This window comes from Rissa tridactyla, chromosome 1 (genome assembly GCF_028500815.1).
Source record: "Rissa tridactyla isolate bRisTri1 chromosome 1, bRisTri1.patW.cur.20221130, whole genome shotgun sequence".
NCBI lineage: Eukaryota > Metazoa > Chordata > Aves > Charadriiformes > Laridae > Rissa > Rissa tridactyla.
Genome location: NC_071466.1, coordinates 202,197,476 through 202,223,128, shown reverse-complemented (window position 1 = coordinate 202,223,128; position 25,653 = coordinate 202,197,476). Strand labels below are relative to the sequence as shown.

General features: G+C 45.0%; 1 protein-coding gene across 1 annotated transcript in view; it reads right to left on the bottom strand.

Annotated features, from left to right (window-relative positions):
* Positions 1–25,653, bottom strand: part of CELSR1 (cadherin EGF LAG seven-pass G-type receptor 1) — a 174,831-nt gene that overhangs the window by 20,524 nt on the left and 128,654 nt on the right. Inside the window, exons 9-24 of the mRNA XM_054218028.1 lie at positions 22,890–23,056; positions 22,258–22,443; positions 21,817–21,930; positions 21,318–21,492; positions 20,464–20,605; positions 18,372–18,492; positions 16,957–17,140; positions 16,063–16,164; positions 14,146–14,240; positions 13,614–13,823; positions 10,213–10,396; positions 7,780–7,923; positions 6,394–6,595; positions 5,883–6,050; positions 3,364–3,490; positions 2,762–2,962 (exon numbers count right to left, since the gene is read on the bottom strand). Coding sequence (XP_054074003.1) covers positions 2,762–2,962; positions 3,364–3,490; positions 5,883–6,050; positions 6,394–6,595; positions 7,780–7,923; positions 10,213–10,396; positions 13,614–13,823; positions 14,146–14,240; positions 16,063–16,164; positions 16,957–17,140; positions 18,372–18,492; positions 20,464–20,605; positions 21,318–21,492; positions 21,817–21,930; positions 22,258–22,443; positions 22,890–23,056 — 2,522 coding nt within the window. The remainder of the gene's footprint in view (positions 1–2,761; positions 2,963–3,363; positions 3,491–5,882; positions 6,051–6,393; positions 6,596–7,779; positions 7,924–10,212; positions 10,397–13,613; positions 13,824–14,145; positions 14,241–16,062; positions 16,165–16,956; positions 17,141–18,371; positions 18,493–20,463; positions 20,606–21,317; positions 21,493–21,816; positions 21,931–22,257; positions 22,444–22,889; positions 23,057–25,653) is intronic.

Sequence of the window (25,653 nt, the reverse complement as noted above, 5' to 3'; positions counted from 1 at the left end):
ACTTCGCTGAGTGAAGGAATCTTACAAAGACCGCCAACTTTCTGGATTCACTTACTGCATCAGCTTTATTATAACACCAAGTGTTATTGAAAATGTTACCCACCAAATAAAAGACCTTTCTTCCCTCTATGTAAGCAGGGCTTTTTTTGTTCCTACTGGCACATGCACATGAGTAGACTGCTGCCCTGAACATTACCTTTTTCAGGTAAGAAAAAAAGAAAGAAAATAAATCACTTTCTATCAATAGTGCAGGGAAAGATTAAAACCTCACCCAGAAACGTGACTGTTAATTTACAGAAACCCATAAAAGCCAGGCTGGGTGCCAAGCAGCGTAGCATTATTTGTGCTCCAGCATTCTTTCCCTCTTTATGTTCATCAGTGCATGACTCGTTAGACAACTCTCATTCCATACAGACAGATGAATAATTGTCTCAAGCAGACATGGCTTACAGCCCTCCTAACTTCTCACATGGACTAGGTAGGCTGTAAGGAGCGGCTTTCTGATGTATGAAATATATTCTGTAACTTAAAGATTTTTGTAAGTGGGCTAAAGGTTTGGGGTGTTTCATTGAGTCCTGGTAACAATACAGGACACGATCAGACCATGAACCCCAAAGCCTGAAAATGAGAAGGAGCAAAAGAGAACAATCTCACCGAGTACAGCCATTAGTGTTTGTGGTATTGCTGTAATGAACTGTTTTACTACTCTTATAAACCTTTTCTTGGCGATTCATGATTCCATGAAAGGGATCTGGAAATGAGGAGCCACCACTTACAGCATAATTCTTGGTAAGATCCTGCAGGGATGTGGGCTTGGTGCCCTGCTTTCCAGTATTCCTGTCGGAGAGCCGAAAGAGTATAAACTCCTCACTAGTGAAATGCAGTGAAAAACTGAATGGTGTGCTCAAGAAGGCACGGGAAAGGTCAAGTTACATGGAGCGCTACGGATCAGTTGGCAAGGTGAGTTCATTTGGGCAAAGCTATTTTAATATGCAAACTCGTATATTATGAAACAAAGACAACATGGGTCACACATGATGTGAGACCATATCCCAGAGGGCAGGTCACTGCAGAAGACCTCACCACAGCGGCAGATAACTGGAGTTCCTGGTGCAGGGGAATATTGGAATGTGGGACTGGAAGCAACACTACCAGCTGGAAAGCTTCATCCAGTTCAACATTCACAACTTTCCAAGAGGTAAAGTGGGGGAAGAAAGCCCAGAAAAAAAGGCAACAGAATAACCTGAATCTTCGAAATTTAAGAATTTAAGCAGCTTAATTTTATTTAGTTCTCCAAAAGAAATACGATTGGACAGAAGCTTCCTGAGAAGACAATTTTTATAAGAGAGGTCTCTCAAATTTACTAGGAAAAGGTTTTGACAGCACCCAGTTACTGGAAGTTGAAATTAGACAAAATCTGACAGTATATTTAACTGGCATGAGACACTACAACACCTTACACTACCAGAAGTAAGGGACTCAGACAACACACCAAACCTCTAAGTCAAGGTCAGATTCTAAAAGCATGTTATAGCTCAAATGGATATCAGAATCCAGGGTGACACTTTAGACTTAAGTTATATACTAAGTGAAGCTACAGGGTCAGGCACAACAATGTTGTTACCATAACGGTGATGATACCCCACTGAATGTAGACATTTCCCCCATTTCTGCTGCTTGGACAATGTGGAATCAGTGCAGTTAAATTTTTTTTGTGTGTGTGTGTTTTCATCTCAAGATTGCACTTCCCTCTCAAAATTTAGATTGAAACATGTACAGTGAAAGATTTCCAGAATATAAATTTTCTTCGGAGCGTTCGGATAATCCCTACACTAACATTTTGAATATTCTTTGTATCTGTTAAGGACGTACTTTTTATTGCATGTCATCCCCCATCTGTCTACTGACTGGTAAAGGCGACGGAAGCTTGGCAATGCTGGAACCCTCACCTGCTTGTCTCCTACCTGACCGCATGGTAACCATGACTTTGGAGATGGATGCTACTAAGAATTAGCAGCAATACTACATATAATGCTACGCAGTTAAGATAGCAATGATGTACAGAACATACACACTTCATGTGTGGTGTGTATCTCATATTCAGTCCATTCATAGCGTGCGTTTCTTGACAAGCACATTGCTGGAGGTGCCTGCACTAAGCTTTGGCAACAGATACGATGGGCTGAAGCCAACAATCACTGTGGCTGGAAGGCACAAAGCAAAGCGACAGGTTTCCTTCTGATTCTTGGATGTAGCAAGCCATCCCGTGCCTGGCAAGTGGCTCCTCCAGAACGGCCGTGGTGGATAGGCAACATGCATATTAGCACCTGCACAGTAACACATGATTGACAACCTACGGGTCAACACCAGGAGCCGTTTGGGCTTCTGAGGTACCTGCTGCAGGAGAAACTGGAGAGCCTCCTACTGAACAGACAAAGCAACACAGAAAACATACTGATGGAAAGGAAGGAAGAAATCAGCATTCAGGGTTCAGTTCCTGCGATAAGCCTTCAACAGTGCTGCGGTCATTTATTCTCTGAAAATAAGATATAGTTCTATCTCCTGGCATTGTTATTCATCATGTAAAACACACAAAAAAAAGATATTAAAAGTCTGATGTTTTCTAGATGACTGATGAGGCCAAGCACAAGTGAAAAAGAAGAGGAAGTGAAACAGATGGGAGCAGGTAAAAGTCGCAATGCGAACATCCCGATTTAAAGCTTGACAACAACTCCGGCAATAAGCACAGAGAAATTCTTACCGGGTTTTCAGTCTGGTTGATTCCAATAAGAAAGACGAGCTCAGAGAAGAAGAGGGCAGCCACAAGGTTTTTGTGGATACTATGCAAGTTGGAACGTAGCGTGCGGATCAGGACCAGCAGTATGAAGGTGATCAGCAAAGCCACCAGTGAGATGGATACGGTTGTGTAAGTGACGATCTTCAGAGGAAGCACCTCCCCATTCTGTAGAAAGACAGATTGACAGGACCTCTGGGAGTTTTTCCTTCCTTTTCCTCCAATCAAATCTACTCCTCGGATTGTCCGTGTTTTTCATTTCTACTGAGCATATGTACAGATTTGCTTTAGGACCAACAGGAGTGGACGATGCCACCTCTTAAGTCACTCAACACACTGAGTGCGTATGGGCAGCACCCAGAGGGTGCACCAACCAGGTAAGAAGCTCCTTTCAGCAGACCCAACGGCGGGGTGCTGTCAGGCACAGGACAATGCACTCCTGACACACTGCAACATGGGATCCACCTGCTGACGATGCTCTGAGTCATGCTCAAAGCTTAAGCTCAAGCTCAAAATCCAAGCCCTTGAAAACCAAAGCCCTCAAAACTCATGAGCCTGTCATCACCCACCTCTCGTTTCGAAATGTCCATCAGGACGGCAAAGCTGGTTATATGGTTGCACTGGCAAGCGATATGGCTCTGGTTTCTGGAAAACAGCTCACATCCTCTGGAGGACCAGGCACCCATCCCGCCAATCCTGCGGGGGAAAAAAAGGCATTTGCGAGAGCCGTCTTCTGATCTCCCCTCACCTCCTGCTGCTATTGCTCTCTGGGGCAGCTCCTGCTCCACAACCAGAGAGGACTCTAAGTACCAAGACAGAAATATTTATTGCTGTCACCTGCCTGAAAGAATATCATCAACTTAAAAAGCCTTCAGCTGAAGGAGTTTCTGATAGGACAGCTGGCTTTGCTGGCCAAAATTTTGTGGGTTTATAACAATCTGTTTTGAGTTAAAAAATAATAAAATAAAATTTGCTTTTGGGTCAGTGACCACACAAGCAATATGCAGAAGTGATTGTACAGAACAAACTGGCTGTAACAAAGGTGAAAAATACCAAAATCACAGAGATACATGTTTTTGAGTCATCCCCGTTTCCCTATATTTAGACTCTGCTTGTAAAGCTCTTTTGTGAAATAACTTTTCAGCAGCAATATGATTTTGTTATAGCATTCCTCTAAAAAGTATTCCAGAAAAGGTTAAAACCAGTGAATAATATTTCATATCGGAAGACGTCTTGTGCTAACACTGGGGAGGAACTGCTCCCTTAAAAATTCTTTCCTGTGCAGCCTTGGTTAACTCCAGTGACTTCAGAAATTATTTTGTATCAATATTAATGAGCAATAAAAATACTCTTGTAGTTACTGCAAGAGTTTGTAATTAGATATTACAGGAGATCTTTTTCATTCAGTAATAAAATACTCGTTAAACAGTTTTAATATCGCTTTCTCTTAAAAAGTACTAACTTTTAAAAAACTCTTTCATTACATGCAGTTTAGAAGCTGCTTTTTAACTGTGGCTGTAGGAAGACGTAACGCAGGCAACAATACCATTGAAGCTGCCAGCAAATAGCTAATAGATGAATCACTTTAGAGCTAATGAGTTATTCAAGCCCATACGATGTTTAAAAATTTATGAAAAAGAATTTGCCATTCCCTCATAAATTGGCAGAATTATCTGTACACAGCAATAATTACACTACTTCACACGCAGGCAAATTAAGTAGTTTATTAACAGATTTCTGTTGCCTCTTCGATCCTTTCAACAATACAATCTCCTGAAGCTTTTGACCAGGAGGCAAATATTTCCTAGGTTAGTTTGCTCTTTTATTTCCAGCACAGGATATTGCCTTTTAATGATTTTTTCCATAGGTTCACTAGAGCTTTTGTATCATTAGGAAACGAGTAACAGCTATTCCTCTTACCCGGGCAGACAAGATCACCCTCTCACAATACACCTGGTTTTACGGTTGAAAATTGCATTATATATGTAGTAGCCACAATATTGTGATATCATAACAGGCAGAGTGTGTAGTTACCTCTCAACACACTTACTTTTGTTTTACCCACACTCTTGAAATTTCGTCAACAGGACTGTGCTGTTTCCACAATGCCATAAACCCGACAAAACACTTCTGAGCACATGCAGTTCTTAACATTTTTCACATTTTCAAGAAAAATAAGTCTGTATCTTTAACTTTACTAAGTACAAAAGACCTAAACGAGCCATTTTCAGAGTATTTCATCTTTGCCTCACACTTCCCTTCTAGAGAGCCGAATACTCTCTGCTTATGTTCTGCTTATAGATTAGGATTCCTTCCTAACAACTGCAAGAGGTCTGAGGTCCCAAAGAAGGTATTTTGTCTCCCTCCATTTTTTCACTAAAACAAATGAAAGCAAATCCACAATAGCTGATGGAAGGAAAGGTAAGTTGCTTCTTATCAGTGCAACTGTCTTTGGGTTGACTTTTGGTTCAAAAATTTATAATCTCTACTCTCATAATCTCATCTGCAAAACCTCAGGCCTCCTTTTTACCACCATGAAGACTTGGTTTTGTAATTTTTTTGCACCGGCCCTGGCTGAGGCATCAAGGGTTGGTGCCCGCTTGCCATGTACTCTGTCCATAGCCCCTGGAGTGTAACAGCAGAAGATGCAGCCCATGTAAGAACTGAAGCGTCTCCTGGGAATGCCCTCCTAAAAAGAGGGCATGGGGCACTGAGAGTCCCAACTTAGGGACCTCAGATGAGCCATGAATTCAGGCATTGGAGTTGGAATATGCATGTCCACATATACATCTGTGGGCCAAAAGCATGAGCAAATACAAGGAAATTGTGAGACTTATTTTTGCTGGGTGAAAATGAACCCTGCAGAAAGACATGATGGCACTGTGTTTGTTACAAACCACATGGCTAATCCTTTGTTTGGGGAGTTATGATGATTATTTAAGTGACTACATGGCTCTATTCTACCAGGAATCCATTGCCAGTTGAATAAGCTGAGCAAAAAGGGTTCTCCTCCAGAATTGCCTTCCTGGGCGGAACTTCTCTGCTACTGAGACATTTGCCAGGCACAGCCCTAAAGCAGGAGACATACGTGATGGAGTGATTCCAGAAGACACAGACAGGCTTCGTTCTCTCCTCCGTTTCCAGCATGGAATACTCCACAATGATGGGCTTTTCCACCAGGTTGGGTGGAAGGTCCCCGTCACTGTGAATGGCTGTGCTCACTACAGGTGTGTTAATAATAGGGCGATTCGGCAATCTGCGGAAGGAGAAAAAATGCACAGTGATCCAAATGTTGAAATGCAAAGCACTGATTTGGTAAGGTTCTGCAAATAAAAGATTTCCAGTCACTTCCACTCAGAAAGTGAAGCCTTCTGAGGCACCATCAGCCTTCCACGCAGCTGTGTTTCCGAAAGGTGCTGGCACTACTGACGTGGTTATTCTCCCACAGTGCGCCAGAGGAGGACAAGAGACAGTACTGTGGTGACAACTGCAGCACAGGTGGCATTTGGTCACTATAAGAAGCAGCTCTGCCTCCCCCGCACACTCAGAGCAAGTGGAAGAAGGTGTCTGCACAATTCACAAACAGGTTTGAAGTTTACCTCAAGCTCCTGCGGTCGGGATCATAGTTTTCAGGGAGGAGGTGTCCCAGGGATCGGTATATGATGACCATGGCAACAGTATGATGCGGGGAGTCATCCGGGTGTCGCTTCTTTCTCTTTGCAAAAGCACTCTCAGGGCTTAGTGCCTCACTGTTCACCTTAGAGGATAATTTTTGATTTGAAGGCTTCATTGTAGGCACTGCTATGGAATTAACACAAATATTAAATTCTTTCCACACAACTTCGGCGTTGCCATTTAAACTGATAATTTTGCTGTGCAAAGATACAGAGAGGTTACTGTTGCTGGAACTCCAGGCTCCTAATGTTATATTTGATATTTTTTAATAAGGTTTTATCACATTTCATAGTTATATAGCTGATAATCAAATAACCATTGAACTACAAATTACCATTTAGTCTAGCTAGAAAATTAGCCATTTCTAAGCTAGAAGACCCACAAGTATATCAATACTCTGTGCATGATTTAAGGAGAACGTTAAAACAATACACATGCTATTAAGTTGTATATATGGCAAAGCTAGTGCTATAAATACAACAATTGGTCATAAGGGCTTTCTCCCTGCTAATTCTGTTATATAATGAGCTTTCAGTTTTGGCAGTATCTCTTAAAATTCACATTGCCTTTTTCCTTACAGAAAAGATACAAGTCATACAAGCAGGTGTTCTCCTTCTGAGGAAAAACTTGTGAAGATGTATTAGGTTATTCATTATTATATGTTATTTTCACAAGTGTTACTGTTTCCCCATTTGGAGGACATTTAGCCATGGCACGTGCATAATTATTGCACCTTGAGCCACCCTCTCTCTCTTTCCTTGCCCAAGGGAACTTGCGGTGCCTCTCAGCAACCTCCAGGTCTTTCAGAGATGCTGGGAAGCAGGTACTTCCCCACGTATTCCCCCTCATCACCCATCTCCCTGCACAGCTCAAGACTTTTTATTTGCCGCCTAGCTCTGATAACACGGCTCTGCTCCCAGATTGGGATTCTCCATCTCTCACACCTCCGACTCTGCAGGCACCGGGGGAAGGTGGCTGTGGGGCTGCAGGCTCCGGCTGGCCATCCTGTCCCATCCCGGTGGGAACGGAGGCAGAGCGTTTCTCCCGCATTGACAGGACGGTTCGAGGGGCCACGAGTGAGACCCGACAGACAGGTACAGCCAGTTACGCAGCCCCCTGTGCTCCCATCACTGCTGCCGGCAGGCAAAATGCCTCAGAAGTATGCACAGCTGCTCCATCCCTAAATAATGTTCGTTTGTGTGGATGGCCGCCCCGCTCTCACCCTAGTACCACTCCGCTTCACGAGGATTAATCACCCTCCTTGGGACCTAGTCAAAATTGCCCTCCAAATGGCAGCAGAAGGGTTTTACCTTTCCTGTCTGAAGGTCTGAACAAAGTATCAGGGAAGACAACAGCTGACTCCAGATCTTTTGGATAATCTTCTTTAATCTCATGAAATCGCGGTATTCTAGCTCCCGTGAAATTAGACTTGTCAAAGATGTCAACAGCAATAACTGAGTGGAGAGAAGTTTCCCATAAAATTAACTTCAATGCTTTCAAATACGATATTGCGACAAAATGAAACATGATTGAAAGGTTAAAATATCTGCACGACGCAGAGAAGACATTTAAACCACAAAATATAAAGTCAAATTTAATTTTTCTCAATTAATACCTTAAATTACAACTAAGGGCTTATGTGTCAGCATCATGTTACATTTATCAAATTATAAATTTATTTTGCAGTGGAAAGGAACTCACAAGACAGTATCGCATACTAGGAAAACCCTACTGCCAACACTGGAAATACAGAAGCGGCATGTTCCAATTTCAGACTTGCTTCTTGTAGGGAAGGCTAAATCTGCTGCTTCAGAAATAAAACTACTTCTACATCTGTTAAACTGCAAAGTCAGCTAAGCAGAGAAAATAACCTGGATTTTACCTGGGACTACTCCTTAGTCCTCCAGTTCTCCCTCCTCTACACTAGCAGTTCCTCTCTGGCTCACCTCATCAGCTCTGCCTGTTGTCTAATTGCCAAAATATTTAAAAGCAGCTGAGTCAGCTTGAACTTTCCCATTTAAGAGAAGTCATTGAGTGCCAATTTAGATGTTCTAATAAAAGTGAGAAGCTGGAAGTCCTGGGGGTAACCCTACACCGAAAGCTGTGATCCACTGCAAGTTTCTATACGAAGAAATATACAAGTTAAGATCTGCAAATTCCCATTCCTTTCCCAGTCTCTAAATAACTCCCAGATGAGCCATTAGGAAACTCCATTAACACCACGTTCACCTGGAAAAACTGTTCAAAAGAAAACAGACCCCTTTCAGGCCAGAGTCGCCTCGTCCCTCCCAAGCTCACGCCTTTTTACTCTGGAAGAGCTGGCTGAAAAAAAATCAGGATTTACAACCTGCAAGAAATTCTGGTTTTTGTTTTCATCTCAGTTCAGTTCGGTTAAAATAATGAGTGTACTTTTTCTCTGAGTATGAAGATAAAATCATCTTGATTCTGGTAGTCCTGAATCAAAAGGAAATATTTCATTTTTGGTTTATTAAACAGAAATCAAAGTATTTCAGTTTGGCTTAGTTCAACAATAATCCTTCCCCCCTGGAGCTCATGCAGGACTTCATAAACTTTGTGGCTTGACTGTCTCATGCCTTTGCTTTTTATGTCCCTGTGATGATGGACATGAAGCACTTTCAGGACAACGTTTGTAGGAAAGGCGAATTCACTTCTTATACCAATGGGTGTAGTTGGGAAAATAAGACAAGCTTTTGGGCACATGAGCCCTCTTCAGGTCTGAAATAAAAGCAGCAGCTTGAAAAGCTAAATACAAGTTCAGGCTGATAATAATTTAGACCACCTCTGAAAGAAAAACCAGATAGCAGTGCTGCTTGGGAGGGACCTCTGAAGGTCACCCAACTCGGTCTCACCTCCCACCCAGAGCAGGACTATCACCGACACCCCATCAGCTCAGACTGCTGGTACCTGGGGAGAAAATGAAACAGAGACGGCAGGGGGGAAATGGGGAAAGAGGCCGAGCAGGCTGTGGTTGCTGTGCTTCACTCGCACGTGTACCACGGGGACATCTGTGAAGTACGGCACAGTCCTGCAAGTGCAGGAGCTGCTATTCGCTTGTCAGAGGCGGCGTTTACTGCGATGGGTGAGGAAGGTACGTCTGATGTTTCCTTCTCAGTTTAGACACATTCTCGGTATTCTGGACCCCAAGGATTTTGCTCTGACGATGGGTTTTGCGAGGCTGGGAGGGGTGTTAGAAGGCTTGGATGGGTGATTCTGAGAAAACACCTTTCAGCACAGGAATTTCTACAGACGATGATTTTCTGGATAGGCCCCAGGCTAGGAAGGCACGTGAAAACCAGAGGTATATGATCAATAGTAGGTTAGGGTTTTTTTGTACTGCAGTAATTCTTCAGGTGGTGGTGGTGTGGTTCTTTCAAAAATGTGATCTACTATGTTCAGCCATACTAGGCGGTCTCAAAAGGCATTACCTTTACTTACAAACTTTGTCCTTCCTACCATCTGTACACTACTGTGGCTGCCACAAAATGCCACACAGAGCAGTGGCCCAGAGGGAAAACAGATCAGAGGTCTTCCAGGAGGCCCCCATGGCAACTGAGAGATACGGATCAAGGCTCAATTGACTTGAAATGCACGCACCGATTAGATTAGAAAATCCATGTCTGTTGTTTCTCAGTGGGTACTACTAAAACAAATAGCTACCACCTCTACCCAGCACATTTTTAAAGCTCTAATACAAAATGCCAGCTTTCAACAGAGATACTCACTCATGTTAGCGGCAACAATGACAAAAGGTCTCATGTAGGTTTTCTTCATGTTCTGGGCCACATTGTTGAAATATTCCTCATAGTGTCTGAGCAGGTGAGCGGTGCCACCCTCCGTTCGCTGAATTTGCTCCCAGTGCTCCTTATTGCTGGGGTCCAGTAGAGCACTACCCACTTTGATAATATTCTGGGAAACAAAGCACAAGCCTAAATTACGAAGCAAATGAAGCGCTGGGTTTCAAGTGAGGACTATTGAAAATGATTGGCATTACTGCCTCAGGTGAGTGCATAATGAAATATTTCAATGCAGGCATGTTCTACGGCAGCCACATGAAAAGAGGCACACCAGTGACTCACCCACAGCTCTTTTTGTTACATAAAGCAAATCCTTCCAAACTTTTTATGAGCAAAGTAAGCCAAAATTGGAAGTTGTAATAGAACTGCCTACTTTCTTTCCCCTTTATGACAGGAAGCCTAGTAAGAAAACACCGAAGGAAAACCTAACCATGTTTTCTTTGCCTTGGAGAGACGAGAGACAAGAAAAGCAGAGCGCTTGGCATGTGCACGGAAGAACTCCCCCAGAGAAATCAAAACAATGTGATCTGTTAAAAATCAAAAGAAAGCTATAGATAGCCATATCACTTTTTTTTTTTTTTTTTTTTGATTCCTGGATAACTAGGAAAACTTACATAGTAAAGAATGACAAGAGGAAATATTACCTTGCATAAACTTGAAAATACGTAAGAAAACTCAGATCATGTTATTCTCCTCCTGTTTTTATGTTGCTTACAAATGGTGTTAAAAAGGAAGTTCTACCTGACGACCTGCCTCTTCTGCCCTTTCTTACAAGAATATGCAAAGGGACCCTCAGGCAGAATGGAAAAAGACCCCAAAAGTGAGTATTAAATGGCTTAAATGGGAAAGATGCTAAGAAGTTTTTAATCTTGGTGTACATATGAACTACACTGTTGTGTCAAAACCTAACTCCTAACTAAGGTAAAATTTGCATAAATGAAGGTAGGAATTAATCACCTTAAGCTCTAAAATAGACAAGGAAAATATTTAGGCTTCATTTAGAAGCAGACGGGGAAGATGCTACATTCTCTAAGTTGTCTGCGGCTGCGAGTGCGTACCTGAGACAAAAGAGGCTGCCAGCGTGCCTACCTCTGTCTAGGGTGAGAAGCACTACACGGTTCCCCAGGAACACAGGAGACACATGCTGTACTTGGTATCAGGCCTCCTCGGTGTTTGTGAATGTTATTGATGTTTTTTAGTTATCTATTTTTCAGGCTTCTACCTGAGACTATTAAAAAAAAATAAATTCCTTCTCCCCTTGTGCTCCCTCAGCCTAGGATATTACCTCCTTTTTCTCATGAGCTTTGCTCATTAGTTTTCAAATTCCTGACCTATCCTAAAAACGTGTAGGCAGTTCTTGAAAACATCATCTGCATGAGTTTCAGTGCCAAGTGCAGAGAATAATACATTAAAGCAGAGGTTTCCAAACCTTTTTTTTTTGCTTATTCTTTTTTTTACTTAACAAAACATGATAAAAATGAAGTTTCTCCTCAAGATCTGGACGGGGGAATTCCCTCACTCCATAGCCTGCAGGTACAAGTTTGTCAGCACAGTGTCTCCTTAGGAAAAGTAAAACTGATTCTCTTAAAATCTGGTGCATCTAAAATGTTGAATGTTTCTGAAGTTCCCCACTTCCTGTTGACTGCACAGTCCAAGACACTGAGGAATTTTCACAGCCACATTTCCTCCTGCTCCCACCTCCCAAGGGATGACCTCTCCTGGTGCAGCTTGGCCTTGCTCAGAGTCTCCAAGTTCACCCTGAAGTCTGCCTGACCTCCTGCAGTACTGTGAGCAGTGAGCTGGGTGCGGCACACCTTCAAAGGGAGCCAGACCACCTTTGGCCAGCACAGGGGCCAGTCTCGGCCCACGGAGGGTTGTTCCAGCATTCCTGCCCTGGTGCCTGAGCTCTGGGGTCTGCTAGCACAGGTCCAGCAGGGTCTTTTGGCTTTGACTCTGTGCTGTGCTACGCTTGGGGTCTTGGAAATAGTATTGGCAAGCATGGACAGACATACCCTGCAGGACACATGGCAACGAGGAGAGCTCGACCAGCCTGACATGGGTCATCCAACCTTCACATCTTCAGACCACAGAAAACTCCAAACAAGTTCTACAGCTGGTTCTCCAGACTTGGTCAAGTCTTTGGTAATAACTGGGTCTTTCATGAATGCTCTGACTAGCAGAAGTCCTCTGGCATGTATTTTTGTATGTGCCAGCATCATTTAAAATATCAATACAGTATGGAGTGTCTTTCAATGTATCAACTCTTTAATAAACATGACTCGAGTGTTTCTAAACTGAATTATAAGAAACCTTCAGAGTCAGTAACTCAAAGTTAGTTCACTGCACATTTAAATGAAAATGATCACATCAGGCAGGTTTTCCAACAAAATGGAATACGGTGCACAAAGATGTTTTATCCAGGAATAACACATCAACTTGATTATTTTTTCATTTGCGGAATTTTGCTTTTGGTTGTTAGTACGAGAGGCTCGACATGAGCCGTCAGTGTGCACTAGCAGCCCAGAAAGCCAATCGTATCCTGGGCTGCATTGGGAGAAGCGTGGCCAGCAGGTCAAGGGAGGTGATTCTCCCCCTCTACTCCACTCTCGTGAGACCCCACCTGGAATACTGCGTCCAGTTCTGGAGCCACTACTACAAGAAAGATATGGACGTGCTGGAACGTGTCCAGAGAAGGGCCACGAGGATGATCAGAGGGCTGGAGCGCCTCTCCTATGAGGACAGACTGAGAGAGCTGGGGTTGTTCAGCCTGGAGAAGAGAAGGCTCTGAGGAGACCTTATAGCGGCCTACCAGTATCTTAAGGGGGCCTACAAGAAAGCTGGTGAGGGACTTTTTAGGATGTTGGGTAATGGTAGAACTAGACGGAATGGATTAAAACTAGAGATGGGACGATTCAGACTGGATGTTAGGAAGAAGTTCTTCACCATGAGGGTGGTGAGACACTGGAACAGGTTGCCCAGAGAGGTGGTGGAAGCCCCATCCCTGGAAGTTTTTAAGGCCAGGCTGGACGGGCTCTGAGCAACCTGGTCTAGTGGGAGGTGTCCCTGCCCACGGCAGGGGGGTTGGAACGAGATGATCTTTAAGGTCCCTTCCAACCCTAACAATTCTATGATATTTATTATGTGTGCATACGCACATGCGTAACCAACTTCCCATTCTAAATTGAGAAGACTGACTCATTTGTGAAACATATTAAGCAATTACATGACATTCGCTCCACTTTGGTCAAAGACAAATGTAATTATCCATTGCCATAAAACTGTTATGGGGAACTGTAAAGGCTCAGCACAGTATATAGTATCTCTCTTACTTCATTGAATTCCACGTCCCTTGTGGCTGCCAGGTCAAACCCTTGCTGCTGGCTCTCATATTGGAGGACCCGGATCATCATCTGGTAAGCTGTCCTCACATCGTTGCCATACAAGCTGTGTGTGTATTTCGTGGCATTCTGCAGCGCTCTCGCGATCCGTATGGTTTTGTCTCCATCCAACTTGGTCTCATTGTGGTGTAACTTCTCATTCTGAATCAGAGACAAGAAAGGAAGAAAAAATCCAATGATGTATCTTTTTTTTTTTTTTTCATTCTAGTTACAAAGACAATCACCATTTAGGGATTTTTGGCACAAAGGAGTTGTTCGATTAAAATGGTATTTGTCTTGAGAATGGGTGGACAGGACAATTCAATGGAAAATGTAACTGAGAACCAGAAAAGCACAGGGGCTCTGATGGGAAACAAGGGAGTTCAAGGACTCAGTAAAAGAGCAGAGTGCACAGATATCAAACTGGAGTCCAAACTGATGTTCCTTTATAAAATAAAGGCAAAACCGAGAAAAGACAGCTTACCATGATTTTTAGATCCACAAAGGTGTTGGTGGTGCAGTTGAAAAGCTCAGGAGGCAGCCAGCCCTTTTCAATGTTACAGTGGCGAACCGCGTTTCCTGAAGGAAATGAAGCGTTAATCGTAAATAGCAATGTTTTGAATTGTGCTGGGCAAATCTTCACAGATTTCAAATATCCTAGACAGATTTCCTACATTTTCAAGTTTCATAGAGCTACGCACATATTTCACTTTCAAAACTGGGATTCCTGTCTGAGAAAAGTCGGACTACTAACCTTCATGAATCGGTTTCCCCAAGCTTTAGAGAAAAGTTATGCAAGTGTCAAGATCTGCCGAACCGCCCTCGGCCTCGCTGCCCTAACATTCTCAAATTAATTCAGCAACTTATTTGTAGCAAATATGAGAAAGACTGTGCACTTCCTAAATATTTCTGAAAACATACCAGATTTCTGTGCAATAGCCTACATAGGAAGACCTCCCAGATAAATGCTGTCTTCATGTCAAAACACGCCGGCATCTTTGCACGTGGAACGTGGTAGACACTTCGGCCAACATCTATAATTGCCTTTTGCCTCTTGTGAATGGTCTGTGAGCAGCCTACCGCTCCATTTAGCCTATTCTTTTTGTACTATTTGTCAAACCATTTTAAAATGTAATTCTCGGCCGTGGATCCTTCACAGTGAATCGCAAGTTATCAAATTCAAAGTTCACATTGTGCTGGTTAACTTGCACATGACACACTGCACGTGCCTAAGCCATTTAATTACTAATATCTAAATAAGAATTATAATTAATGAACAATACCTAATTATATTATTTCTCTTCCGTGACTAGGTGAATACAACTAAGCCTCAGGTTCTTAGTCTGAATAGTCATTATTATAAAGCTTACTTTTTTTGAATGTTCTGTAAATCACTTAAAACGTACAAGTCCTGTAAGTGCCCGTGCCTGCTAGCCTATTTGCTAGAAGAGACACTGGGGCTATTGACAAGAACAGTGCAGAAAACTTATTTTAATTCATCTTTATACTGTTTAATAATGTAAATATGCTTCACTTACTTAAAAAAAAAAAAAAAATCAATTCTGTCTCCTAAAATCCTCAGAACAGAAGCTTGACTACAGAGCTGCTGCACACTTACAGGCAGTGACCTCCCCGCAGTAATATCTGGGGAAGTCACATAACCATTTTTAACTCATTCAGCCCGCGAAGGGCCCGCAGCAGAGCTACCAGGCCCAGAAATCAGAGAGATGTTTCATTTCCCACAGAACAGCCTTCAGAAAAGATTGGGAACTCCGTTTGCAAAAACCTGATAAATGTTTTCAGGGAACACGTGTGAAAAAGGAGGTTGCCATTTGCCCGCTGTATGAAACAACACAGCTCACGTGCTTTATTGAATGCGTTTTTCAGCTGCCTGACTTACGGGTTAGAGAAAAGATGCTGGGTGAAAAAACGCGAGTTCTGTTGTAGCTCTTAGCTTTATTAGCCTGCAAAACTAGTAAACCAATCATCACGTAAAGGATTTGCCTCATTTTATCTTTGCCCAGAGGAGCTGTATCGCTAGAGAACATGTACAAGTCACCAGAAACTAAAAGTTACGTGCGTAAGAATTGCTTAATAGAGTAAACAGAAAATAGAAAATTGGACTGTGCCTTCTTGAAAATACAGATACAGAATTTCTGTTCTTTATATGTGTTTATCTGCTGCACTTCTGTGTTTATTGCTGCTATTCCAAACGTATTTTAAAAGTTCTTGAGTTTCAGCTAGCTCAACTTTTCTGCCCGTGCTATGCATGAACTATGCTGTAATCTCTAGACCCAATGAATTAATGCCATTCCCTATGTACACATTTTTTCATTCCTTTTTTTTTCCCCTCAAACAGGCATGTAGATAAAGCAGTTAATGTTTTACCCAGGCAACTTACCCACTGATCCCTTAGGACATGGCACAGCAGCTGGCTGGCCAAACTTGGTCTGTGGCCACCAAATACCAGCCTCGAAAGCTTTGGGACAGCCATTATAAATTACTGAAAGCAGAAAAAGAAATTATGCGATTTTCCTGACACGATAAAAATCACAACACGGAGGTATTTCAACCTGCCTGAAGGACCTCCCCGTAATTCCCAAGCCCCGTCAGGATACCTGCCCTCTGCAGCGCCTTCCAAGCTGTAAGCCATCAGCAGCGCAGGCAGACAGGTACAGGCAGAGGAGAGCTCGGGATGATTATGGGGCTCCGGATTTTGGCTCTGCCTATCTCTGCCTGCTCCTTTCTTGTGGGAAAACGTTTCTCCTTCGTTTCACCCACGCGCTGTGGGGGGATGGCTGGCTGCAGCGGCTTTGTGCTGATCCCAGGAGGAGGATGGGTGGGTGAGAGGAAAGGCAGGATGGGCAAGACGGAGAAGAAAGGGAGAGGGCACTGGGTGCACGGCACAGCCTCTGCAGGCAGAAGGCTCTTCAGCTGCAGCACAGCAACACACTGCCGCCCTGCCAGACGAACTCAGGTTTCAACTAAAATTAGGATTAGTGTTTTGCTCTGGCCCGTCCGCGCCCCCCCCCCCCCGCCCTCCAAGCTAGCTATATTTCCGTTTGATGAAAATTAAAGAAAGATGAGCTTTTTTCTTTTTTCCCCGTGAAGCATATTGGCACAGACTCGGGAGGAGGGGTGCAGGTTGAGGCTGCCGCAGCTGCAGCCACCCGGCCGGGCTGACCAACGCCCCGGGACGCAGCTGCCGTGCCCGCCGCTCTGCACCCCCCGTCTCCCCACCGGCCCTGCAGCTACAGCCCGGCCGGCCGGCAGCGCTTGCTGGACAAGGAGGTACCTTCACAGCCCTTCCCAGTCACTTCAGCAAAGGGGTTGTCACAGCGGTTGCACTGCCGCCCTATGACGCCAGGTTTGCAGGGACACTGTCCCGTCTCCATGTCGCAGGCGCGCGTGTGGGAGCCGGATGGGAAGCAGTCGCAGGGGTAGCAGGTGTCACTGCTCTGGGGCCTGTAGTAATTTGCCTAGAAAAAGCGAAATGACAGACACGAGGTATTTGACCTGTATTCCACATTACTTGCTTTTCTGAAATCCTGCTCTAGCAGCGTGTGCATCATAAAAGGGCTAAATTTGCAAAGCACAGGATAATAATGATGATACTATTAACAGAAAATGTAATATCTATGTGAGGTGTGCTGTGCTGGCAATGCGGAGAGGCAGAGCTGAGTGCTGGCAGGATGGCTGGACTGCCCTGCCCCACGGAGACCCACGATTTGGACCACCATTTGCAGTGGGGGCAGAGGGACCACATTACTCCTCGTGCACTTGATGCCAGCACCCAGCGGACGTGTTCTTGGAGGATCTGCAGTTTTCTCTGCTTTGCAATTCCACTCTTGTATGGCACGAACAAGCCAGAGAGGAAGCTTCCTGCACTGCCCATTTGTTTCAGGTACAGGGAGGAGAGCAACCACTGATCACGTATTCAAACCACATCTGTAAACGCTTTTGATCTGAGGCGTTACGCGATTACACAAGAGCATGTTGCCGGCACCCCACTGACTCCATTTAACGCAACAGTTGCTGTGTGTCCTGCAAAAAGAGTACGGGGCCAGATTCGCGGCCGCCGGTCTGCACAGGCGCAGCTCCTCTGATGTAATTCAAGCCTATTGTAAAACCTATTGTGAGAAGTCCTTTGTAAAACCTTCAGGAGGGAGGCGTCTCCCCTCCCACGTCCCCCCGGTCTGTCCCTGCCTGTGCGTGGCCAATTCCTCTTCAATTCGACAGAGCTGGCACTGAGGACAGACAGCGTTTCGCCTCCTATTATTTCCCTCCCTCCAGCTGCTATGCCTTTTGCTGGCCCATGGCAGAGGGGAGAGCTTCACCCAGCTGGCCCGAGCTGTTTCACGGCTATTACTCACTTGTGATACACAAAACACCACCAGCACTCCTCTGCACCCAGGCCTGATCTCCCCCGATAAACCAGGCTGCGCTTCAGAGAGATCAGAGCCAGGCTTTCATCCTCTCAGTTTTGCTTTCCAAACGCAAATAAGATAAGAGCTGCACAGTATGATTTTGTGAAGGGCGGTGCCAGCAAAATGTTTTAGGCAAAGATTAACTACACTGCACTGCATATATGTCATACAAAGCACAACCGTGTGTACTCTGTCTCAGAAACTCACTTGTTGTAGTTATTAGTGGTATAGTTACTTTTTAAACTAAAGAAATTTTGACTTAAGACAGGTTTTTCTTGCTTACCTTACAGTGGCATTCTCCATTGGTCTTATTGCAATCAGAATCAAACCCTTTGCTAGTCTCACAATTACACGGACCACAGATGGGATTTCCCCACCAGCCTCTGGGACAAGGGAGGTCGATCCTATAAAAGAATGTCACAATGAAAGAAAGTTCTTTTAAGCTTCCTCTTAGAAGTTGGGGAAAAAGGCCTTTGGGCCAAATCTGCACAAAACTCCATCAGCTCAGAGAGTGTCATGTTGAGATACTTGCAGCAGTCAAGACTCAATACATTAAATATATATACACTGTATTAAAATGATAAAGAATATCAGTGCTACGAAACCCTGGTGGTTATCCTTCTATAAATGTTTTCAAGACCAGCTCCTCTCTATAAGGAGTATACATCTATATGAGCAAATAAAGTGCTCTTTCCCCTGGGAGAGGGTGATGGGGCACACATTGCCTAGTGGAAACAGTCCTGGTCCCACCAGCCCCAGCCCCGTGCCGGGGAAAGCGCTGATGGGGACAGGCTGGAGAGCCTGTGCCGGGCTGTGACAGCACTTCAACAGCTCAGGCAACTGCAGACGCTGCTCAGCCCGTGCCTTGGTTTACCTGCTGCCACAAGCGGCCTTGGGGTACAGCTCCCCAACGCTTTATACCCCACCTCCCACCCCTGCGGGTTCCTGTCCCACCCCCGCCGTGGGCAGCACTGCTTGTCCAACCCACGGGGACACGGGCTCAGATGCAGAGCTGGCTGCAAGCTCACCCTATGAAGAAGAGTCACTACTTTCAGCCAACCTGGCTTTCTCAGCCAGCTCACCACAAGGTCTGAAAAGCCCTGGTCTGCAGCAGGGGAGGAGCAGGAGGACACATGTGGTTGGGGACACGGAAGGGGGAAGGGTGACAGCTTTGATTCAGACTATGAACGGAGCAGCACAGCTAGTCAGAGGCTGTGCATCAACCCAAAAGCCACCCCTGCTGCAGAATAACCCTTGTTTTCACTGGTTCTTTTTCTGCTGAGTGGGCTTCTGAGCAGGTTTGTCCCACAGGTGCCCCAACACTAGTGTTGGCAAGGAGAGCTCTGGGAAGGGGCCAGGGTCTCTGCTAGCTGAAAGTCTTCATCAAGCAACCGCCTGAAGGACGACACTGCTGAGTCTGTGATCAGCATAATGCACAAGGAATCCCCTCCCTGCTGCTCATTTTAGGGAAGAAAAGCTGTTTGCCGTCTGTTTCAAAGACCACATCGAATTCTGTTTACGGTAATTGCCAGGTTTGTACTTCCATGCTTTATAATACGAAAAACCACAATGCTGCACTTGACATGATGTCGGCAGATAATGACAAGGGACAACGTCTCTCTGTAGCTAATCCAGAGGAATGAAAGATGAATCTGGCAACAGCACGGCCAACATTTGCAAGCCCACACAACAAAAGGTGGAGGAAGAAGCTTGTGGTTTTCAAAGGGAAGGAAACACCACATGAGCTATTCCTAAATGGGCAGACAAATGCACTTCATTTGCACATCATGAATGGCCCATATTACAGTAAATCAAAGTGCTGTCTCTGGGATAAGGCCGGCCGCTGAATGCTTATCTGAGACCAGGAAACCAGTGGTGAGGGAATCAGCACGTTTCTCCACAGAGCTATATAGGACATAGGCCTCTCAGACGGCCCTGAAGAGACGGCTTTTTGCCAGCCCAGGGAGTGGATCCGAACTGCAAAGCCATTTTATCTGGCCACAGGCCACCTAACGGGATGCATCGCTCTGTGTGTGTGTGTGTGCGTGCTGGGGGAGCTGAAGGAGACACAGAGCAAACTCAGGCCAAGCCCACCACAAGGTGCAGGTCAGACGCAGTGCTGTGTCATGCATCACAGTTGGTCGAGCCCCTGAGCTGCTGTGGAAGCAAAGTGGTTCCTCAGCATATAGAAGTTTGCCTGGTCTCTGGGAAGAGAGCTCAGGAGCACCAAAGGGCATGGAGCCTCCAAATACCATCTACTACGAGCACTCAAATTGTAACAGGAAAGCTAACCGAAGCAGAAAAGGAAGCAGGAGGACTGCTGCCTTAGCAGAAGAGGTACTTGGAGGGATCAAGAACAAAAATAATCCTCTTACTTGCTCTCACAGTACTGTCCATAGTAGCTTTGTCCACATTCGCAGGTGTAGCCATGGGATGAGCTAGGTTTGTGCACGCACGTGGAGACATGCTCACATGGGTTCAGGTTACATACATCAACACAGTCTCTCCCGAAGTACCCTGGGGAGACAAGGTCATAAAATTACAGCAACCGTTGTAATTTACGATTTGCATGTCTCCAAAAGACCATCTATTTTAAGCCTATACACTAATAACACATCTTCAATAATCAGTAGATTCCCCCTGAGATACTGTCAGAAAGAAGGCACCCTTTTCCCTCTCAGCAAAAAAGATAGTGGGTTGCTCTTTTCAACAGTCTGTTAACATGCTTGAGGCACCCTTGTGCCTTTGGTTCCCAGTTTTATATTCAGGGCATGTGTTCCAAATAGTTTTGTATTCTCTCCCTGCGTGTACGGGAGGTGACTGCGCTGGGTGCTGACAGCATGTGCTGGCTACATGCACCAAAACAGAGAAAACATTCAAAGTATCTCGATTAGGATGCAGGGTGTGAGACTGAAATCCAACAGCAGAAAAGGCTGGGAAAGAAAAAGAAAACAGACAAAAAGAAAAAGGGGAGGTGCGTGGAAAGAGCCCTTTGGACCAGAAACCGTCTTTCTGTTTGGTTGATATGTTGCCTAGAACAAATGATCCTCAGTCCATGACTGCAGTTTCAAGGGTGCTACAGTAAGGCTTAGAAAGATAATACTGACTGGATGAGGAAGAATCAGAAGATGTGCGCTTTGCAGGCATGCTGCTGCTGCTGCTCTTCTGACGAGCACATGAGGATGTGATCCAGCTCCTGGATGAGTGCACGCGACGGTCGCTGGTTTACCTGGGTCACAGACACAGGAGTAGCTGTCCCAGTCGTCACTGCAGTAGCTGTGCTGGGGACACGGGTTGGAATCACAGGGGTTATCCACTTCGCAACCCTCCTTCACGTTGATCTTGATAGCCTGTTTCATGTTGAGTGTAGCTATATTTGTAGATGTCTCTCCCATTCTTACTCCCTGGTGACAAAAGACCATTATTTTTAAATTAGAGTCTTCATTCAGAATACAGTAATATGTTTCACTACTTCCATTAATCCATACGGCTACATTTTAAAGAAATAGCACCTGATGAGCCAAACCCATGTTTTTTTTCAAATGCTGTTCCCCTGTGAGACCAGATCCATACCTGGGAAAGTGGGTGGACTTTAATATTTTGATTCTTAGATATTTTGATGGAGGAAACAGAAATGTTTGCAGATGGATGAAAAAGAAAAGCCCACATTTTCACATGGGTATTTTCTTAAAAGTTCCAAGTTTGTTGCTACACTTTTCATTTCATACCTGCATACAGCCATAAAATCCCTGCTGAACAGAGATCTGGTCTCCAGAGACACCTCCCACAATGATGCTTTTCATTTTCAGTCCAGGTAGTTGATTTCCAATTTGCACAGTGCTCTGTTGAGGAAAAGGACAGTCGATAAGAAGCACTATCATCCTCTGTGACACAGACAGCCTACTTTCTGTAGTGACGGAGTCAAGCAGTAGCTGACAGTCGCTGACAGAAAAAATATCAAAGCAGCAAGGAGCTAGATATCTGAATGTGGCTTTTTACAGACTTGTTCATGAGATACCTTATCATTAGGCTAAATAAATTAATATAATTTCATTAGACACTACAGAACATGGCTCACAGCGTTAAGTATTTGTCCACAATCCTTTATCCTACTTTCTCCTTAAAACATTTCTGTAGCGCTCAGTTGCAAAGTTATGATGCTGCCTTACCTGGTACATCCCGTAGTCCAAGGACATGACAGCGAGGTACTTGATGTCTTTACCATCTTTAGCACTCTTCAGCTCTATTAACAAATGATGCCATTCCCCGTCACTGACTCGTGACTGGGTCATCTTCAAACGAGCAACCTGGCTCAGGCCACTGTACACTTCAAACTGCACGTAGTTGTTCAGTATCTGTTGAAATAAAAAATCATGTCTATTTTTTGCTACATATTTGTATTTGATGCAGAAGGGGGCAGAGAGAAAGATAATAACATTTCCTAAGACAACTCAAAAGGAAAAAAAAACCCAACAGTAAAGAAGGGAACGCTTGCAATAACTCCTCGCGTAACTTTGGACATTCAGAAGCTAACTTACCCTACTGACAAAAAAACCCCCAAAACAACCAAGAGATACATTTTTTTTGGCATCTATATTAATCCAGACTACTAATTCTGTTAAAAAAAAAAATCTTAAACCAACTAATCTCAATTTTACAATGATCACAATGATGACAATAATTTGCATTTATTAATGTGCATTTAGCTGGGTGGACAAAGCTATGTAGTTCATGTGGCCATATCCACTGATGGGGGGGAACTTCTTAATTCTTTTCTATCCAAAGGCAGCCACAATTTTACCTGAATGTTGATCTTGGATGCAGTCCCAGCGTTGGCTTGCATTAACATGCCATTGACTTTCCGGGTTCTGAACATCAGCCCGATGTACCATGGCACAGAGATGGTAATGTCAAGGTCACTCCAAATGATAATGCTTTCACCGCTGAAACGCTGGGGAGAAGGCATTGCTGTAAATCAAAAGCCAGGAGAGAAACAGGTTGATATCTTTCAGGACAAAGGTGACGAGAAGAAATGATGCTATGTCACAGCGATGGTGCGCGGCAGCCAGCCCCTCATCCACTGAGCTATTTTTAATCTAATACGGAGTAAGAGCTGGCCTAGGGGAGTTACTATGAAGCAGCTGATCATACTGCAAATTCACAAACTACGTTGTTGAGGGGTAGGCGCCTTGTCTCGGTGCCTGCCCTCAAAGGCAGCGTCTCCACGCTGCTATGGCTTTACACAGGTGAGAGGTGTTCCTAGCAAGGTAAGCTCAGGATCTCTACTGATACAGTTCTGCTGATGAGTGGGTAGACAGAGCAGGAAATATGAGGGCAACACTTGCTGCAGATGTTTTCAACATATCCTTGATTACCTACTTCTAATTAACAGATTAAACACAGAGGAAAAGACCGGGAGGCAACAGGAAATATAATTAATTATAAATACTCCAGGGCCAGATTATTCATCCATCTCAGCTACGCAGCCTTTTCACAGGGAGAAGCCTCGTGTGGAATTGCCCAGGTCATCTGCCTTAAATATCTCGAGGTGACAGCTGAAGAGCTGTCCTCCTCTCTAACCCTGCACAGACACAGCTCCTACAGGCAGACTCCGATGACAGCCTTCGATGGAAAGCACTCTGCTCATGGAAAATAGGGTAACACCCACCCTTTGGACTCTTAAAGTAGTTACCTCAGGTAACAGGAGCTACAGTACCACGGATTAGTGGATCCCACTGATTAGAAGCACAATTAAGTTGTGGGAGCTCTGTCCTATTTGCAGCATCCCATATGGCACCTCCACCATGCATGGCACCTTGTAGTGGGATCTGCAGTCAGCGCCTGCCTGACGTCCTCACTCATGAGCATGCTGGTGAAGTCCATGGCAGCTTTCTGCAGGTGGAAGTAGGCCCTAGAGACTGGGTACAACCATCACAGATTGGCACCCAGTGTTGTATCTCATCATATGCTGAGCCCATGTGGATGGTCAGCAAGATGACAGGGCTTAACAGTCTCCTTCCCCTTCTGCTCCACACTACCATATCTGCTGGCTCTTCTGGATGTTCTTGTAGTAAGAGACGTCATGTACACAAACAAATGTGTTACTATAAAATGATGAGTTCTTAGAAAAAGGACTGCAACATCGTTGCAGAAGATGGAGTCGAGTTGATGTGAAGTCGCATTTTTTGGAGGAAAAAACCCAAACCCCAAATTCGGATCCGTCTACTTGCCAGTCTCACTATAAGGGGAAAGGCTGTGTGGGGAGGAGCGCCAGGGTTGGAGGGAAGTGCTGTCTGCAAGCCCTTCAGCTCCCCATTTGTGAGAAACAAGATGTCAGTGACGAGCGGACTATCCCTAGCCAAGTCAGAGGTGGAACTTGACTTGCCCTTCTCTAAGATGTGGTTACCCAACCACCCCACCCCAGGGTAAGTGCAGGCAGCCCCAAAGGGCAGCCCCTCTTCCTCCCGCTCCAGGCTGTGCTCTTCCCCTTACAGTCACATTCAGTCCTCCGTGAAGGCTAGTGGGGGCGTATGGTGGAACAACTGAAGCTTAGCCTGCTCTTGAAACCCAGACAGCAATTTAAAATGGTCCACCACCAGACATACATGTTCCCAGGTTCCTCAAAACTCTAATCCAGTGCTTGAGCTCTGTGGTCTGGGCCAGGACACAACTCATCAGCCCGCACTGCACCACATCAGTGTAAAAGTAACCGGGACATCAGTGTTGAGAATGGTCATTTCCTCCTTCTGCTCCACACGTGCAAAAGTCATCCCTCTCCTTCCTCCTCTACCCTGCCAACCTTCACAACGACCTCAACTGCCAGCTTCTTTGCTAGTGGTTTTCCAGACCGTTCTTGAGATTTTTAAGTCCGTCTGCCTCCGGAGAGTGGAGCTTCCCACCTGCTGGCTGCTGCTTGCAAGCATTTCAGCTCAGCTTCTGGGAGAACTGGACTGGCATGGCAATTAGCCACCTTCCTTTTCTCACCGGTGGTGACTTTTGGTGCTTGCAAATACCATTCCCTTCCCACACCTCCTCCCAACTCCCCTCCCTTCCCTGGGGCCAGGGTGCATCTTCCTCTGGTAGTAAAACAGAAATCCCCATCAGTCAGCCCTCTCTGACCTCCCTCCTCTCCCCAGCCCTTCCCCACGCCTGGGACCAGGGGTGTCCGTGGAGGGGACAGGTGGGACTTGAACACCCCTGTCACCACAGAGGCGAGCGCACATGCTTTGAAGCACAGCGTCTCCCTGCCATCGGCGATGCAGTGATGCAAACTAATTGTTTTCTCGGGGTTTGTCACTTTGAAGGACTGTCTGTGTATCTACATGCAATTTTAAGAATCTCCTACATTTAAAAGGCCATCAGAAAGACATGAGGGCTATTCACTGTGGAGACAGAGGGCCTGGGGAAACACACTGCCAACACTGGATGTCACCCGCAGTTTGGGTGCAGGACATATGACAGCTTATGTTTTGGTGCAAACCTGTGGTGTTCAGCTCAAGGCCAGTGCAATGACAGTAGCCAGTCAAGAGCAAGGCGGGCACAGCTCCTAGATCTTCTTCAGAGCA